Raw genomic sequence first — 15,851 nt, forward strand, 5'->3', positions numbered from 1 at the left:
TTCATTGATTTGCTCGAGTGAGCGCCAGTAACATCTCCATTCGCCAGTAACGTCTCCATTTGTCCCAGCCCTGAGATTTTGGCAGCCTCTCCTCACTCATCCTACCCAACGATTCCATATTGGAGGCTCTTTCAGGGTCAGGGGAATGAGACCCATTATTGTTACTGTGTTTGGCATATCAAATACGCCACGGGGAGCTTGCCAGGCTCTGCCGTGTGGGCAGGTGGGACAGGACAGACATAGATAGACACAAACTATGAAAAGTTATCTAAGAAATGAGGGGTTTATGACATAATTATGGGAAGGAACATCTATTAAATGATAAGAATACAGACAGTAGAGAAAAAGGCAAGTCTCTGCTCTGAAGGAGATACCTTCTGAAGGAGTTGAACAGTAAGATAACGATCAAAAGCCACAGAATTAAGGCCTCAAAGGAACCACCAGCTATAGCCAACCTCTTGGTGAAGGCAGCTTCTCAGTAAATAATTTTCATTTTTAAGAGTATCCCTCGGACCTGGGCAGGAGAGATGGTTCCAAGGGCCGAATGAACGCAGCTTTTGTATGTAGGAGGCCTTGGGTTCAAACCCCAGCATTGCAGGGTTGTCCGAGAACATCCCTTTCCATGACCCCCTCATGCCCCCACACATCTCAGCACAGAGTCAGGAGTAGCCCCCGAGCACTGTTGACTATCTTCCCCCCACTAAAAATTCAAAAGATGTATCCAGATGATTCCTGCACGGTTTTGAGATTTTCTTCTTCACTTTGATACATACACTTGGTCTTCACCAGTGAAGGGGGGGTTGGTCCTGTCAGCACCTGGAAGGGTCCTGATATGTCCTTATAGGGATGATGCAGAGGGTGGAATCATTGCTGGGGAGGGATTATGGACTGGGGCCATTCTTGCACGTGGCTAGTGTACGTGAAGGCTGCCCCAGATTTTATACCTGGCAGTGAAAGGAGACGCTTCACTCATTTGAAATGCAGAAATATTTATTTTGGTTTCCTTCATTGTTTTTGGAAATTCTGTTTTGGTTTATAAAACATAGAAATAGCCAACACTTAAAGCAAACATTCAAAACCCCAATGTGACAAATGATTGACTTTTTGTGCAATTAAGAACACACACATGAAGTTAGGCTACCAAATAGTGTTATTACAATGACAATTCTTTAGTGCAAACCCAGTTGTGCTTGTGTAATACGGGTACTGTCACACACCTCCAAACAACTGCTTTAAAGGTATAAACGACAATCACGCGTGGCAAAGATTCGCAGTAAAGTGAAATGCTGCTAATTTCCCAAATCAACTTAAAAAAAAAATCCCTTGAGATGTTCATCCCAGGAAATGAGTTCTCCAGATTTCTACCTCCTAGAATTTTGGCTTGTCAAATACATTTCATAGAATTCAGGTAGCGTTTTAAGAGCATTTGTTTATTACTGTCCATTTCAATAAGTACCCAAGTTTGTCTACCCCCTTCCTAGCTTTAAAGACAAGTCTTGCCTGAGACTTTATTCTGGGGGAATAAAAGGCCAGTGAACTACATGATCTTTTGAGCTGAAAACCTTTGAGTTTTGAGAATCCGTTGGCCATTACAGACAGAGTGGTTGGTTCCGCGAAGGTAAAACGGACGGCTGTTCGGCACCACAGTTAAGTGTGGTCGATCCAGGGCATTCTACCTTGAAATGCTTGTGTCCCCGGTAGAGTTGAAGGCAGATTTGTATTTTTTTGGAACAACTTCTGGGAAGAGACAGAGGAGGGGTCTGGCTGGAAGGAGGGTCTGGGGGCCATCTCTTCTGAGCAAGTGGCCCCAGTCGGTCTCTGCTCTGAAGTGGGTCTGTCCTGTGCCATTCTGGGACATTCCCAGAGGAATCACAGCGGGTTCGGGGTGTGGAGAAGCGCGTGGGATCCAGAGCCCTTGGTAGGCAGGGCCGTGTGTGGGGGAGAAGGGAAGGGACGGAGGCGGGGATCAACCAGGTCTCTCTGGTCCTCTTGTGAGAGTTTCCAGCTGGGACAGCTGTCCCTGTGTTTGAAGGGGCAGTGTCTTTCCCACGTGCCGTACTCTTCAGAGCAGCAGACGGAGAGCAGGCTTTGCAGCAAGTAGCAGACTTTGCAGAAATAGCCAAGTCCTAACCCCTTGGTTAGAAAAACAGGAGACAGAAGGTTTCGCACCCGCCTTTTCAACCGAGGAAGTCTTGAATAACTTAGCACGTTTACAGGTGCCCCCTTTGCAAATTTTTAAGGCTCATTTTGGGAAATTGTGGATCATCATAAATAAGCATGGTCTGCAACGCGAGGTGACTTTATAAGGCAGTGTTCCGTTTCCTCTAATATGCCTATGACAAGAACCCTGAATGGACAAGTCAAACACGGACCTTTCCTTCCCTAAGCTTGCTGTCATCAATATTCCCGACACGAAGGCCATCGGCGCAGGCTGTGGAGGCGTAATGGTTCCTTCGGCGCGTGCTCCCTTCCCGTTAGACTCTGATGGTGGCATACAGTTCGTCTATCTGTGACCGGAAATACTTGCGCAGCTCTGGCCTCTTGGCCTTCATTGTTGGAGTCAGAAGGCCATTCTCCACTGAAAATAACTCCTTGTGGAGAGCAATGCCCTTGACCTGCAAGGAACAGAAGGCGTGAGAGGGGGCAAGGGGACAGACTCAACTGGAGTGGAAAGGGTATTTGAGGTCAAGGGCAGAAAGATGCTGAGGGGCATTGCAGCCAATCCAGCCCCATTCAGGAGCTGATCTTGACCTCCAGGGTTCAAACACATACACTCTGGGTTAGAAAAAAGTCCCCTCCCTGCCAAGCTGTCTGTGTTTGTTCCTCAGGCCTCATGTCATTGCACCTTCTTTTTTTTTTATATATAATTTTATTTATTGAATCACCATGAGAGCAGTTACAAAGCTTTCGGGTCTAAGTCTCGGTCATACAATGAAACACCCGTACCTTCACCAGCGCCCATTCTCCACTACCAAAAACCCCAATGTACCCCCATCCCACACCCTCCCCCTACCTGTGGGGCAGATGATTTCCATATTACTCTCTCTCTACTTTTATCACATTCAATATTTTGACACCAGACCCACCATTATTATTTGAGATTTTACCCCAACACTCAGATCTGCTGAAAAGGCAACAGTAGACAATTTGTGTTCTATTTCTGGTTGTCATTGCACCTTCTATACGTACCATAATGAAAGCGATCTTGGAGAGGCCTGGGAGAGTGTGGGGATCGAGGTGTTTGCTTACCCCAGCCTGATCCCTGGGCCCAGCCAGGAGTGCTGCCTGAGCACAGAGCCGTGAGTAAGCCCCAAACACCATCAGGTGTGGCCCTCAACTCCTCCCCATCCCAAGCAAAGCTTTCGAGTCAAAAGACACATCAGAGTTGGAGGAACAGTTTGGGATGGAAAATGCATGCTGAAAGTAGATAAAGGACCAAACATGAGGGCTGGGAACGATAGTACAGTGAGTAGGGAGTTGGCCTTGCATGTGGACGACCCGGGTTCGATTTCCAGCATCCCATATGGTCCCCTGAGCACCACCAGGAGTAATTCCTGAGTGCAGAGCCAGGAGGAACCCCTAAGTATTGCTGGGTGTGACCCCCCCCCCAAAAAAGGGACCAAACATGATAGCCTCTCTCAGTATCTATATTGCAAACCATAATGCCCAAAAGTAGAGATTATGGGGAAAAATTGTCTGCCATAGAGGCAGGGGGAGGGTTGGAAAGGGGGAGGGCATATACTGGGGACATTGGTGGTGGAGAATGTGCACTGGTGGAGAGATGGGTGTTTGATCATTCTTGACTGAAACTCAAACATGAAAGCTTTGTAACAGTGTCTCATGGTGATCCAATAAGAAAGAAAGAAAGAAAGAAAGAAAGAAAGAAAGAAAGAAAGAAGAAAGAGAGAGAAAGAGAGAGAGAAAGAAAGGAAGAAAGGAAGAAAGAGAAAGAAAGGAAGAAAGAGAAAGAAAGAAAGAAAGAAGAGAGAGAGAAAGAAAGGAAGAAAGAGAAAGAAAGGAAGAAAGAAAGATAAAGAGAGAAAGAGAGAAAGAAAGAAAGATAAAGGAAGAAAGGAAGAAAGGAAGAAAGAGAAAGAAAGAAAGTAAGAAAGAAAGAAAAAAGAAAAGAAAGAAAGAAAGAAAGAAGGAAAGAAAGAAAGAAAGAAAGAAAGAAAGAAAGAAAGAAGGAAAGAAAGAAAAAGACACACCAAATGGGATTTGGGCACACAGATGGAAGTCTTACCTGTTCAAATGTTTTTAGGCCAGATTCTTTGCCGAGTCTCACCATGTCGTCCAGGATCGCTTTACTGACATCCTAAGGAGGGGGGAAGAGGAGGGAGTTTTGCCTGCTGCCCACACAGCCAGCTCTAAGGCCCACAGCCGCACCTGCCCACGCCTCACCTTGTTCCTGCACAGCTCGTCGAAGGATCCACTGAATCCCTTCTTCTTGGCCCAGGAAGATAACGCCTCAGCGTCGGGCACCACGATGCCCACGAGAAACGCCTTGAACACAGACAAGTGAGTTACTGTACGGCTTGATCGGATGCTGGGAGGTAACTGTCCCGCCGAGACACGGCCCTCTCTCAGCATGAGAGGCCTCTAAGCTGTGGCTAAGGCAGACCCGGTCCAGGATAGTGGCCATGGCCGGACTGTGGGAGAAGGTGCTTTCAGAGAACACCGGGAAGCAAAGGCCAACAAAACCCTCCTTCCTCTCCTTTTGTGACCACTTTCATCAACAGGGACAGAAGGCACAACTGCTTTGAAAAGAGGAAGTACATTTACACGGATTTTTTTTTTAAAAAAAACTATCCAAAGGTTTATTTTTACGTTTCCCCCCACCCCCCAGTACTATCTTTTTTGGGGGGTATCATACCAGTGATGCTCAGGGGTTACTCCTGGCTCTGCACTCAGGAATCACTCCTGATAGTGCTCGCGGTACCATATGGGATGTCGGGGACAGAACCCAGGTCAGTTGCGTGCGAGGCAAAGGCCCTCCCTGCTGTACTATCGCTCCAGCCCCTGTCCTTTACATTTTAGTTACAGAAAAATCAAGGATCGTTTTTGCATTTATTGACTCACCACAGGAAAACTAAATATCAAAGGATGATCTAGTAGGTACGATTCTAGATATGACACCGTCTCTTACAAGAAAATACTCTTCTAGGGCCAAGAGAAAGTACAGGGCTTAAAAGAGCTTGTCCTGCATGTTGCTGACCCTGGTTTGATCGTTTGATCCCTGGAACCTCATCTGACATTCATCCGGAGTGACAGAGAGCCAGGAGAAGGCCCTGAGCACCACCAGGTCTGGCCCAACCCCCAACTCCTCAAAAAATTAAAAAATACAATGAGAATAATCTATTAATGTCATTTTTAAAATCAAGATTTCTCCAAAGATAACTTTCTGGAAAGATAACTTCTTCTTGGTTCCCATCTATCTCCCCTTTGGGGGCACATGTTTGCATCGCCTTACTGACTTTAGTTTTTGACTCCAAATGTATGTTTGACTCTGCCCCTCTCGGAGAGCCCGGCAAGCTACCGAGAGTATCTCGTCCGCACGGCAGAGCCTGGCAAGCTCCCCGCGATGTATTCGATATGCCAAACACAGTAACAACAAAGTCTCCAATGGAGACGTTACTGGGCCCGCTCGAGCAAATCGATGATCAATGGGAAGGCCTTTACCTTTACCTTTACCACAATCTCCAGTTGCTCAAAAAAAAAATAAACCATAGGAGTTTCCTTAATAAGTTGAGTGTAGGGGCTGGAGCCCTAGTACAGAAGGGGAAGGCACTTGCCTTGCACACTGCTGAGCTGGGTTCTACCCCCAGCACCACATACTGTCCCCTAAGTCCCCCAAGGAGTGATCCTTGGGCACAGCCAGGAGTACGCCCTGAGCAACACCAGGTGTGGCCCTCCCCACACAAAACAAAACCATAAAAAGCTGACTTTAATTTGGAAAATATTCAACTTTTTTTTTTCTTTTTGGGTCACACCCGGCAATGCTCAGGAATTACTCCTGGCTCATGCACTCAGGAATTACTCCTGGTGGTGCTCAGGGGATCATATGGGATGCTGGGAATCGAACCTGGGTCGGCCATGTTGGCTGGTTGCGTGCAAGGCAAATGCCCTACCCGCTGTGCTATCGCTCCAGCCCCTCAACTTTTTTTTTTTTATAATCTACAAGTCACTATTTCCCTTGTGATAAGACTTTTTTTTTAAAACCTTATTCCCAGAATCTTTATCCAACAGACGCATGGAAATGAAACATTAAGACATACTAAGCAGAAAGCCCCAAGGATGCATCACTAATGTTCTGGCAAAGTCACCATCAGATTTAAGGACCGGGCAGTGCTGGCCACCCCCATGGGCTGTGGGCAGGTGGCCCCAGCAGGAAATGCCCACCTGCAAGCTCTCTCCATACACGAACACCTGCGCCACGGGCTCGCTTCGCATGTAGATGTTCTCGATCTTCTCAGGTGCGATATATTCTCCTTGGGCCAGTTTAAATATGTGCTTTTTCCGGTCGATAATCTTCAAGGTGCCATTCTAATCCACGGAAAGAGAGGGGGTCCTGTGAGTGGGTGCCTGGCTGGTTCCCACGGAGGCGCAACCCCACCCATCAGGGAACCCTTGAGAAACCTCGAAGAGCTTCGTGATGGTCCTATTACAGGGAGGAAAACAGAACCCTTGAGAGATTCCGCCGCTTAGCAGAGAGAGTGAGAGGCGACGCCTGAGCTCAGTTTCATTCTTCACTGTCGGTGGTTGGCCCTGGGTCGACCAGCAAGCCCTGCTAAGTCTGCAGCCTCCAGCTTAGCACAGTTCCTGGGGTCTCATGTCTAATCTCTAGTCATTTGATGGCACCTCTGTGGGGTCCTGTTCTTTGAGAACTGGGATGGGTTTAGCCACCCACAGCACTCAGCATGGACCAAGAGCTCTGGACACATTCCCTACAGAAAGGCTGATATCTTTCCTCGTTGGATCGAAGTGTGTGTGTGTGTGTGTGTGTGTGTGTGTGTGTGTGTGTGTGCGTGACACCCTGCCCCCGCAACCCCCTGAACCCTGTCGTCTGACTCCTAACATCATAACTGTGGAAATACCAGCATTCCTGTACCCAAAGTCCAGTAGTAACCAAACCCCGCCACTTAAATTCCAACCCCCTCCCTGTCCCCCCACACACCCCTCATTCCAGGGTCCTGCTCAAGCTTCCCAAAGTCATCTGGGAAAGTTTCCAGGGTTCTCTTGTCCTTTATTGCCTCGTTTCCACCTTCAAAAGGAGCAATCAACCTCCAGAGAGATTACGAGGTGTGTTCATTAGGGCTGGAACAGACTGAATCCCTCTGGGCAATCGAAAAAGGGGGCTTTATTTCTAGATAACGTAGGCATTCTGAAATCTGCATTAAGTTGAGGGAGTGGGTGCTGAAAGTAGGTAAAGGAACGAACATGATGGCCTCTCAACATCTGTGCGGCAAACCGTGATGAGCAAAATGAGAGAGAGGGAGAGAGGGAGAGAGAGAGCGAGAGAGAGCGAGAGAGAGAGAGAAAGAGAGAGAGAGAAGAGAGAAAGAAAGTGCTGGCCAAAGAGACAGGCTGGTGGGAGGGGGGCGGTGGAGGGAGGGAAACTGGGGGAAACTGGGGACATTGGTGGTGGGAAATTTACACTGGTGGAGGGATGGGGGTTGGGACACTGCATGACTGAAACCCAACCATGAACAACTTTGTCACTGTGTTTCTCATGGTGGTTCAACAATAAATACATGAATAAATTTCAAAAAATCTTGGGGACCTCAGTGATAGTACAGTGGGTAGGGAGTTTGGGCCAACCCATGTTCAACCCCCAGCACCCCATATGTTCCTCCGACACCACCAGGGTTAATTCCTGAGTGCAAAGCCAGGAGTAACCCCTGAGCATCATTGGGTGTGACCCAAAAAGAAAAAAAAATCTTGGGGGAGTGGAGATTTTTCAGGTGAACAGAAATTTCAGAGTATCAAGCACCTTAAACAGACAAGACTCGGACTCAGGACATCAATGGCATTGGCCGTGTTTGTGTCTGCCTTTAGACACACAGCCACAACTTAGACGAGGTCAGGGGTTTCCCACAGTATGTGCCATCAGCCAAACCGATAGTCAGAACAGTTTCCCGCCCAACATCTGTCACTCCTAAGTTTGACTCTGCAGTCTCTCTACAGTTAATGGTCCTGAGACTAATTTCAGAGGTGTTGGTCTGAGTCCTAAATTACTATGTGATACGTGTGTGCGTGTGCGTGTGTGTGTGTGTGTGTGTGTGTGTGTGTGTATGATAATCAACCTAAAAAACAGGCATCGTGCCCTGGGTATGTGCCTGGCCCCATCTGTTAGCCTGCCCCCCACCAAGTTTCCCTAAAGTCCCCACGTAAGGCGTGGCAGCTGTATGAAAATCCATCTCTCTAAATTTCAAATGAGGCGTGGCGACCAGAATTGCCCATATCAGAACCAGATCGTAGCAGATCATATCAGAATCAGATCATAAGCAACGAAATTTGCTAGTTTTTAGGGACTCATCTTCGGCAAAGGAGCCCCGATATGGTGCCATCCAACAGGAGAGGGGGAAGGAGGGTCCTGGGGTGTGGCCACTGGGGCGGGGGTGGGGTGGGGGGTGCGGCGCCCACTTACTGGTAACCATTTCCCAATGTCCCCCGTGTGCAACCAGCCGTCCTTGTCCAGAGCTTCCGCTGTTTTGCTTGGGTCCTTCAAGTAGCCTTGAAATACATTTGGCCCTTTGATACACACCTCAGGAGGGGAAAAAAAGAAGGTGTTCACAGCATTAGGGAGCTTTTCCCAAAAAAGAAAAGTGCGGGCGTGCTTGCATGTGTGCCTCTGGATTCCCCAATTCCCGGGGCGTTGGGAGAAGCCCCAACACCCCACTCCCCATCCTTAATGAACGCTGCAGCTGCCATCAGTGCGGGCAGGGAGACCAGCCCCAGTTGTAGCGAAGCCCCAAAGGGGGCGAAATCACTTTGCGGTAATTAGGCTTTCATTCTGCAGGCCAGTGGCTCACTAATGGGCACCCAGGGCAATTAGCAGGCGGGGCTGTCCCAGACCACGGGTCGCTGGAGATCACGTGTGTGCTCGTGGGGCCGAATCCCGCCCAAGCCCCCCCCCCCCCCCTCCATCACTTCAGTGTCCCTGACTCTAGGATCACACTATCCATCCCAGTGGCTCTCCAAGGCTGTGAGCGGAATGCACAGCGATTGTCACAGGTGAGCAGCAGGGCAGCCAGCGAGGGTGGTGGCCTGGGGTGGGGGTGGACTGGACTCACCTCCCCCTCGCCCTTGGCCGCCATGTAATTCATTTCTTCCACATCAACCAGCTTTATGGAATTGCAAGGCATGGGGGCACCGACGTGGCCTGTATATTCAATGAGAAAGAATGATCACTCCTAAGGGGGTGACTGATATCCTTAGGCCAAATTATCTTTGATGAGAACGGTTGGCACCCCCTTCTGCTGTCTGCAATGAGAGTCCGTCTCTCTGTGGCCGAATGAAGTCAGAGAGCGTCTCCCTAGAACAGACAAAGCCATTCAAATGGCCCCCAAGGAACCTTGGTCAGGTTTGAGGCTCCAAATTATTTTTCAAAGTATAAATAATCTGGCTCCCGATTTTACGGGGGCTTTACGAACACCAGGAGGCAAGCTTTCTAAAAACTCTCTCTGGCTCCTAGGATGGGAAGACTGAGATGGTCTTCACAATCACAATCACGACCATCCTGTTATTCGTCGATTGCCTCGAGCAGGCCCCAGTAATGTCTCCTTAGTCCTAACCCTGAGATTTTTAAAAAAGTGCCATATTCAAGGCTCTTTCAGAGTTAGGAGAATGAGAACCTTCATTGTTACTGGTATTTGGCATATTGGGTATGCCACGGGGAGTTTGCCAGACTCTGCCGTGTGAGCAGGTTACATTCGATAGCCTGCCAGTTTGTCCAAAGAAGGAATGAGATGATAAGATGGTCTTCATGGCGTCTCAAATCTCTGTCATGGTAGTTGCCAGCTCTCAGACACCAGCAACGGTGAAGCCATGCCCCTTTGCCCTGTGGGGCGTTGCGTCCACTACCTGCAGTCCAGTCTCCGGGCAAGGTCAGGCAGCAGCCGGCAGTGCACTCGGTCTGTCCGTAGCCTTCGTAGAACTGAAACAAGGCCAGAGGGGAACAGTCGCGCCTGCTCTGGTGCACTAGGGATTGTTGGGGGGGGAGGAGGAAGGGCGCCCTCTGACCAGAGGTTCCCGCATGAGTCTGGCCTGCCCCTCGCTTTCATGAAACACAAACACACTCTTCTCAGTGTCCTAGCGTCCTGTGGAGATCGGCTGCTTTTAATCCCCCACACACAGAGAGTGTCCCCAAATGAACTCAAGGTGCCCCCCCCCCCCGGATTATTCCAGCACCTTCTCCCAGGGGGTGCAGTATTGCCCCCTGGGAGAAACACCATCCTCCATCGCTGGGGTGGAACTGCTTCTCATATGTCCTGTCAGGTCCATCTGCCCAATGCCAAAATGGACTTCATCACAGTCCTCTACACCTCCACCCTGGGACCAGGTCCAGCTGCTGCCTGGCACACGGGGTTCAGCGAGGATCGAGGGAGGGAAGCCCGGTGTGGCATAATGGGCCTGGCTGTGGGCCTCCCGCCCTGGCACCGCCAGCCCTTTCAAACAGGTCCACAGCATGATCTCTGGTCTGCCCATGCCTTGTCACTCATGTGCGTTTCCCATGCTCTCCCTGCCTAAATCTAAAAGCCCATATGTGGATTGTGCCTTGTGTTGGAGGAAAATTAAGTGGTGGACACAAAGGCCAATTTCTTGGCCTGAGGATATGAGACACGAAGAAGCTAGTTGTTCATAAGCATCTTTCGTACAGTTTATGCATACATATGCCACATACATGCCACATGTCATGTATATATCACCTATCACATACATCTTACATACCATGCATATGTACAGAATTTTGTATATGCCTCTATGCATTTACTTCTGCAAGCAGCCTCGTAGTCATATGACCCTCCAGATCAGGCAGTGGCGCCCACACATGATGGAACAGTGCGTGCGGGAGGGTGCGGGGGTGGGGGCACATTCGTAGCCTCACCTGGCAACCGAGGGCCGCTCGAAGGAAGGTCAGCACAGTGGCGGACACGGGCGCCGCTCCTGTGACCATCAGCCGGACTTTTCCTCCCAGGCTTGACTGCCACGGTGGGAAGAGGGGAGAGAATGAACGAGGGTCAGACAGCTGGGCCTCGGTGGGCTCCTCTCAGCCACCCGCTTGGAATCCTGCCCCTCACCTCTCCCACCCCCCTTGGCCTTCTGCTTCCCACTGATGTGTGGGGAACACCTGCCTGGAGTTTGTTTCCACCTGGAACGATGCCATCTACCTTTACTTGTTGGTGGTTCTTGGAGTTATAAAAGGGTAGGCTGGACTTGGGGGCAACTGGTCAACCACCAACCTGCGGCATTCCACATGCTTAACTATTCAGGTTAAAATCAACCCCAAAAATTGTCTCAAGAGGGACATACTTGTTCCAGAAAAGCAAAACAAAACGGACGCGGAGAGAGGCTGCAGTACCCCAGTTGTTGAGATTTGTCTTGGGTACTAGGGGGAACCTCTTGATTTTGTCCTTGATTTTTTTGGAAGTGTGACAAGGTGAAGGAAGCATATTCTCTCCTTCACCTCCATGCCCCACCCACCCTCTCTTTTGCTAAACGCCCTTGCAGGAATTCTGGAACCCAGAGTTGTGTGCCCGAGAAGAAGGGGTGTACGCGGGTACCTGGATTTTTTTGAAGATGAGTTTATCCCACAGGCTGTTGTTCCGAACGATGCCACTGCGAAGCTCGGCCTCCTTCCGTTTGGAGGCGAAGTCCAACATCCACCGCTTCACTGTGCTGTTCGCTTGGCTGAAAATCTAATGAGTCAACAAATGAGAAGAGTTCATGCCCACCAGGACTGCTTGGACTAGAGAGAAAAATCTGGGAATAACAAGGGTGGTGAGGAATGTGGGGAAGTGGGAATCATCACATTCTTGCTAGCGGGACCGGACATGGTGCAGTTACTTTAGACAAGAGGCTGACGCTCCTCATGTGGGGAAACTTAGACCTCTGGGAGCGTAGGGAGCAGATACCAAGAAGAACAAAAGCACTTCTTTACATGGAGACCTGTGCATGAATGTTCACAGTGACCTTTGATTCATGAGAGCTGAAGAGGGGGAACCATCCAGCCGTCCATCACTGTGTCCCATTCACATGCTGGAACATGACTCAGCTACTGAAAAAGGACAAAGCTGGGCTCTGTCGCCACATGAATGAATACTAAGAACACCCTATGTCAAAGAGGGTAGTCACGAAAGAACGCCTCCTCCATGAGTCTACTGGCCCTTCTGAAAGTCCAGGATAGGGAAATCTATAGTTCCAGGGGTAGAAACGCTGTGGGTAGGAACTTGGAGGTTGGGGGGAAGGTGGAAGGTGAGAGCTAAGGGGTTCTTTTTTTGAGGTACTTGATGTATTTTGAAATGGACGGTGGTGATGAGTGAATCATCATGAATATATTAACAGCCTCAGATCAAGGATCAGGGAGGTAGTCCAGGGGTTACAGTTGTACTAAGGGGTCAAATCCTGCTTTGGTACCACAAAGCCTCCTGGGCATCGCCAGATGTAGCCCAGGTGGTCACCCAAGCAGCACCTCATCCTCAGGACCTCACCTGGCACCACCACCTTGTGGTCTCAGGGCCATGGAGCCCCCAAATCCCCCAACCCTCAATCCCAGCAATAACTCTGAGCTGTATAATACAAAATGGTGAAGAGCTGATATGTAGATTATTTCAATAATGATCTCAAAAATTTTTTAAAAAAGTAACCATTAGAAAAAAGAAGGTTCTCATAGATGCCAGAATCTCTATCTCAATCAGCATAAGGACCATGAGAAAGAGCCCAGGCCAAATTCACTGCAGAGACAGTGGCCATTCCATTCCTGTCCAGCCGCTGCGGGTAGCTGGTCCCAGGGGAACGGCCTTTTCAGTCTCGGGTTTGGCCATCAAGAAAACCGTTACATCCTGACAGTTTTCATGTGATGCAATCTGCCCCTTCACTTCCCAGCGAGTGGGTAGGGGTGAGGTGATAGTATATGAAAAACAGAAAACTACCAAGAGCTTCTGGTAAAAATATAGTGAGATTCCCCAACCCCCACCATGCCCCCCACCCTGCTCCTTATGCCTGGGTTTTGTCTAATGGTTTATGAAATGTGTTCTTGTGCAAACCGTTTTTCTCTCAAAATCTTAATCAAAGGCTCTGTGGGTTCAATACATTCCTGTTTTATAGATGTACAAAGGACAGGTCCTTGGGGGACTCAAGGGCATTTTCTGTGGTTTCCTGCTTAGTCCAATTCAAACCTACGTCTTGGACTCAAAGCCCAGGGCTCTGTCTCCCGCTCTGCTGCTTGGGACTTACTCGGTCAAACATCCGGTTCAGTAGTCTTGGGACCACAGGAAAGACAGTGGGTTGGAGCACCTTGAGGTCATCCATCAGCAGCCTGATATCTCCTTGGAAAAATCCTATTTTTGCTCCATGACACAGCATTACACACTAGAGGGAACGGGAAGAACCAATCATGCTGTCACTGCAGTGGCGTGAACACGAGCGAACACACAGGCTTCACTTTCAGGCAAATCTTGGATTTCCTAAACACAGTCAGCTTTCTAGAAAACGGATTTGCATTCTTTGATCATTACGCAACATGAAAATGCGGCATTTTTCTTATCAGCCTTACCCACTGAAGAGAAAGCGGTGGGTTAAAAAAAAAAAAAAAGAACCAGGGATTGTTGTTTTGGATGATCCGAGGTTCTGCTATTTTAACCTCATGATACATATCTGCTGAGTGAATGACATGGTATTATGTAAGCAAAATATATTTTTAGCCTCTCAGAGATTTTACATCGAATTTATTTTCAAAACAAAGACTTTGCTACTTGTCAGCCATCCAAGCTTATTAATGTCTCGTTTTCTTTTATTTGAAGCTAACTGAAAAATTTCTAAAAGCCACGTCAATACGCTGCAGTGGTAACGTTAGGACATCCAGGCTGGCTTGCTAGTCAGCAAAAATCCATCCCACCCACTTTTCCTCCTGTCTAATGCAAATTGTAATGGCAAGCCAGATGCGTGTGACAAAGAATCTGCCTATTTTCAGTTTTCAAAAGAAAGATTCAAAAGGCGACGCTACAGAGGTACAGCCATCTCAGGCTTGAACGATGAGACCACTAGGAAGACAGATCCTGGTTCCCCGTTTCAGAGGGAAAGCTAAGGAGGCTCTTGTTCAACGGCCTGCCTCTCACAAATACTTTTATTTTTTGTTTGGGGGGCCACAACCGATGTTGCTTGGGGTTTACTCCTGACTCTGCACAAAGGGATCATTCCTGGTGGTGGGCTCGGGGGACCATAGGTGGTGCTTGGGAGTCATTCGGGTAGGCCTCATGCCAGCAGCCTGCCCGCTGTACTATTGTGTCAGCCTCCCCCAAATAGTTCTAAGATGAAAGTAGGTAGACACGTTCTGTATGAACTCATCTGAGATCACTCCACAGTCTCCCAAGATTTCTTGAGGTGAAGTGGAAGAGGGGACCCAGTGATTCTTGATCCTTTAGAGGAAGTAACCCCACAGGGTAGTGACCAGTTGCAAAATAAGGACCCCTTAGTTATCTCCCATCTCCAACATCCAGCACGGCCCTGGTGGCTGCTGAGGTTGTAGCTTTCAGTGGTGTGCCTTGAACACCCTTGGCTGCAGTGTGCACTTGAGGCCCGTGCTCCTGAGTTGGAGACCACGTACTTTGTTTCGGTTCTGGGGATCCCAACTGGCAGTGCCACCAGGAGTCACACGTGCCATGTGGGGTACAGCCGAGATGGAGACCGAACTCAAGATCTGCTTGCAAGTCAGGTGCTCTATCACCGAGCCCCCCCACCCCCCAAATCCATGGTGTTGAACAGCACCGTTCCTAGTAGGGTTGGATAAAGAATTATCCACAGTGGGTGACTCTCTACATATCACACTTACCTGCATCATTTGCTCATACATATGTGCAAGTGGCAAGTAAGAAATGTGTGTGTCACTGGGTTTCAGGGGAAGGACTTTCTGTAAAACAACAGAACACAAAGAAGCAAAAAGAAAAACGAAACTGCGGGCCTACCTCTACGACTCTCTCAAACATATGGGCGAGTGGCAAGAAAGAGATCAGAGTGTCAGCTGGAGAAGGAAGCAGTATTGTCTGTAAGCAGAGGCGCCAGCAAGGAAGAAAATGAAAAACATTTAAGCTTTCCAGTTATTATCCACTTTTATTTCAGAGCACATGATACCTCAACACGAAGAAGAAACAGTTTTGCTTTTCTTGCAATGATTTTATTTTTTGGCCATCATTTCTCATCGAAGGATAAAATGAAAAGCAACGGTCTCATTATGTAAAAAGATTAGAGGTCATTTGTCACTTAGAAATATTGTTGGGGGTCCCACCCAGGCGATGCTGGGGGGTGGGGGAAGTGGACGGATACGTATACTGTTGGTGATTACGCAAAGCATGTGTGCTAGCTATCACACAGCCTTGGCCTTTGATGTCACTCCTACGCCAAAGTGAATCCTTGTCAGGACTTGACTTGACTAAACTAAGGACAATGTGATTCAAATTGGGATGTTAAGGGATCATGTGCTCTAATCATTTAGTATTTTAAAGTTATAGTACCCAAATGCCCAGCAAGCTCAATTCCACCTTAAGATAAGGAATACAAGATTTATTCCAACACCAGAGAGCATTATTATGCTGTCAAGGGAAAGAGTGAGATCCAAAAGATGATCATCTTTTTTC

General features: G+C 48.6%; 1 protein-coding gene across 3 annotated transcripts in view; it reads right to left on the bottom strand.

Moving 5' to 3' along the window:
- Positions 1–969: 969 nt before the first annotated feature.
- Positions 970–15,851, bottom strand: part of ACSL1 (acyl-CoA synthetase long chain family member 1) — a 71,953-nt gene continuing 57,071 nt past the window's right edge. For 2 of the 3 annotated variants that reach the window (XM_056113962.1, XM_056113964.1), the window contains exons 11-21: positions 15,050–15,127; positions 13,456–13,590; positions 11,784–11,918; positions 11,108–11,203; positions 10,084–10,156; positions 9,294–9,382; positions 8,648–8,764; positions 6,400–6,543; positions 4,402–4,503; positions 4,244–4,315; positions 970–2,615 (exon numbers count right to left, since the gene is read on the bottom strand). In XM_056113962.1, coding sequence (XP_055969937.1) covers positions 2,475–2,615; positions 4,244–4,315; positions 4,402–4,503; positions 6,400–6,543; positions 8,648–8,764; positions 9,294–9,382; positions 10,084–10,156; positions 11,108–11,203; positions 11,784–11,918; positions 13,456–13,590; positions 15,050–15,127 — 1,182 coding nt within the window. In that variant the 3' untranslated portion in view covers positions 970–2,474. Of the gene's footprint in view, positions 2,616–4,243; positions 4,316–4,401; positions 4,504–6,399; positions 6,544–8,647; positions 8,765–9,293; positions 9,383–10,083; positions 10,157–11,107; positions 11,204–11,783; positions 11,919–13,455; positions 13,591–15,049; positions 15,128–15,182; positions 15,261–15,851 lie in introns of all 3 variants that reach the window. The other variant, XM_056113963.1, reaches the window with a different exon arrangement.

The sequence above is a fragment of the Sorex fumeus genome, unplaced genomic scaffold, assembly GCF_029834395.1.
Source record: "Sorex fumeus unplaced genomic scaffold, SorFum_2.1 ptg000024l, whole genome shotgun sequence".
Lineage (NCBI taxonomy): Eukaryota > Metazoa > Chordata > Mammalia > Eulipotyphla > Soricidae > Sorex > Sorex fumeus.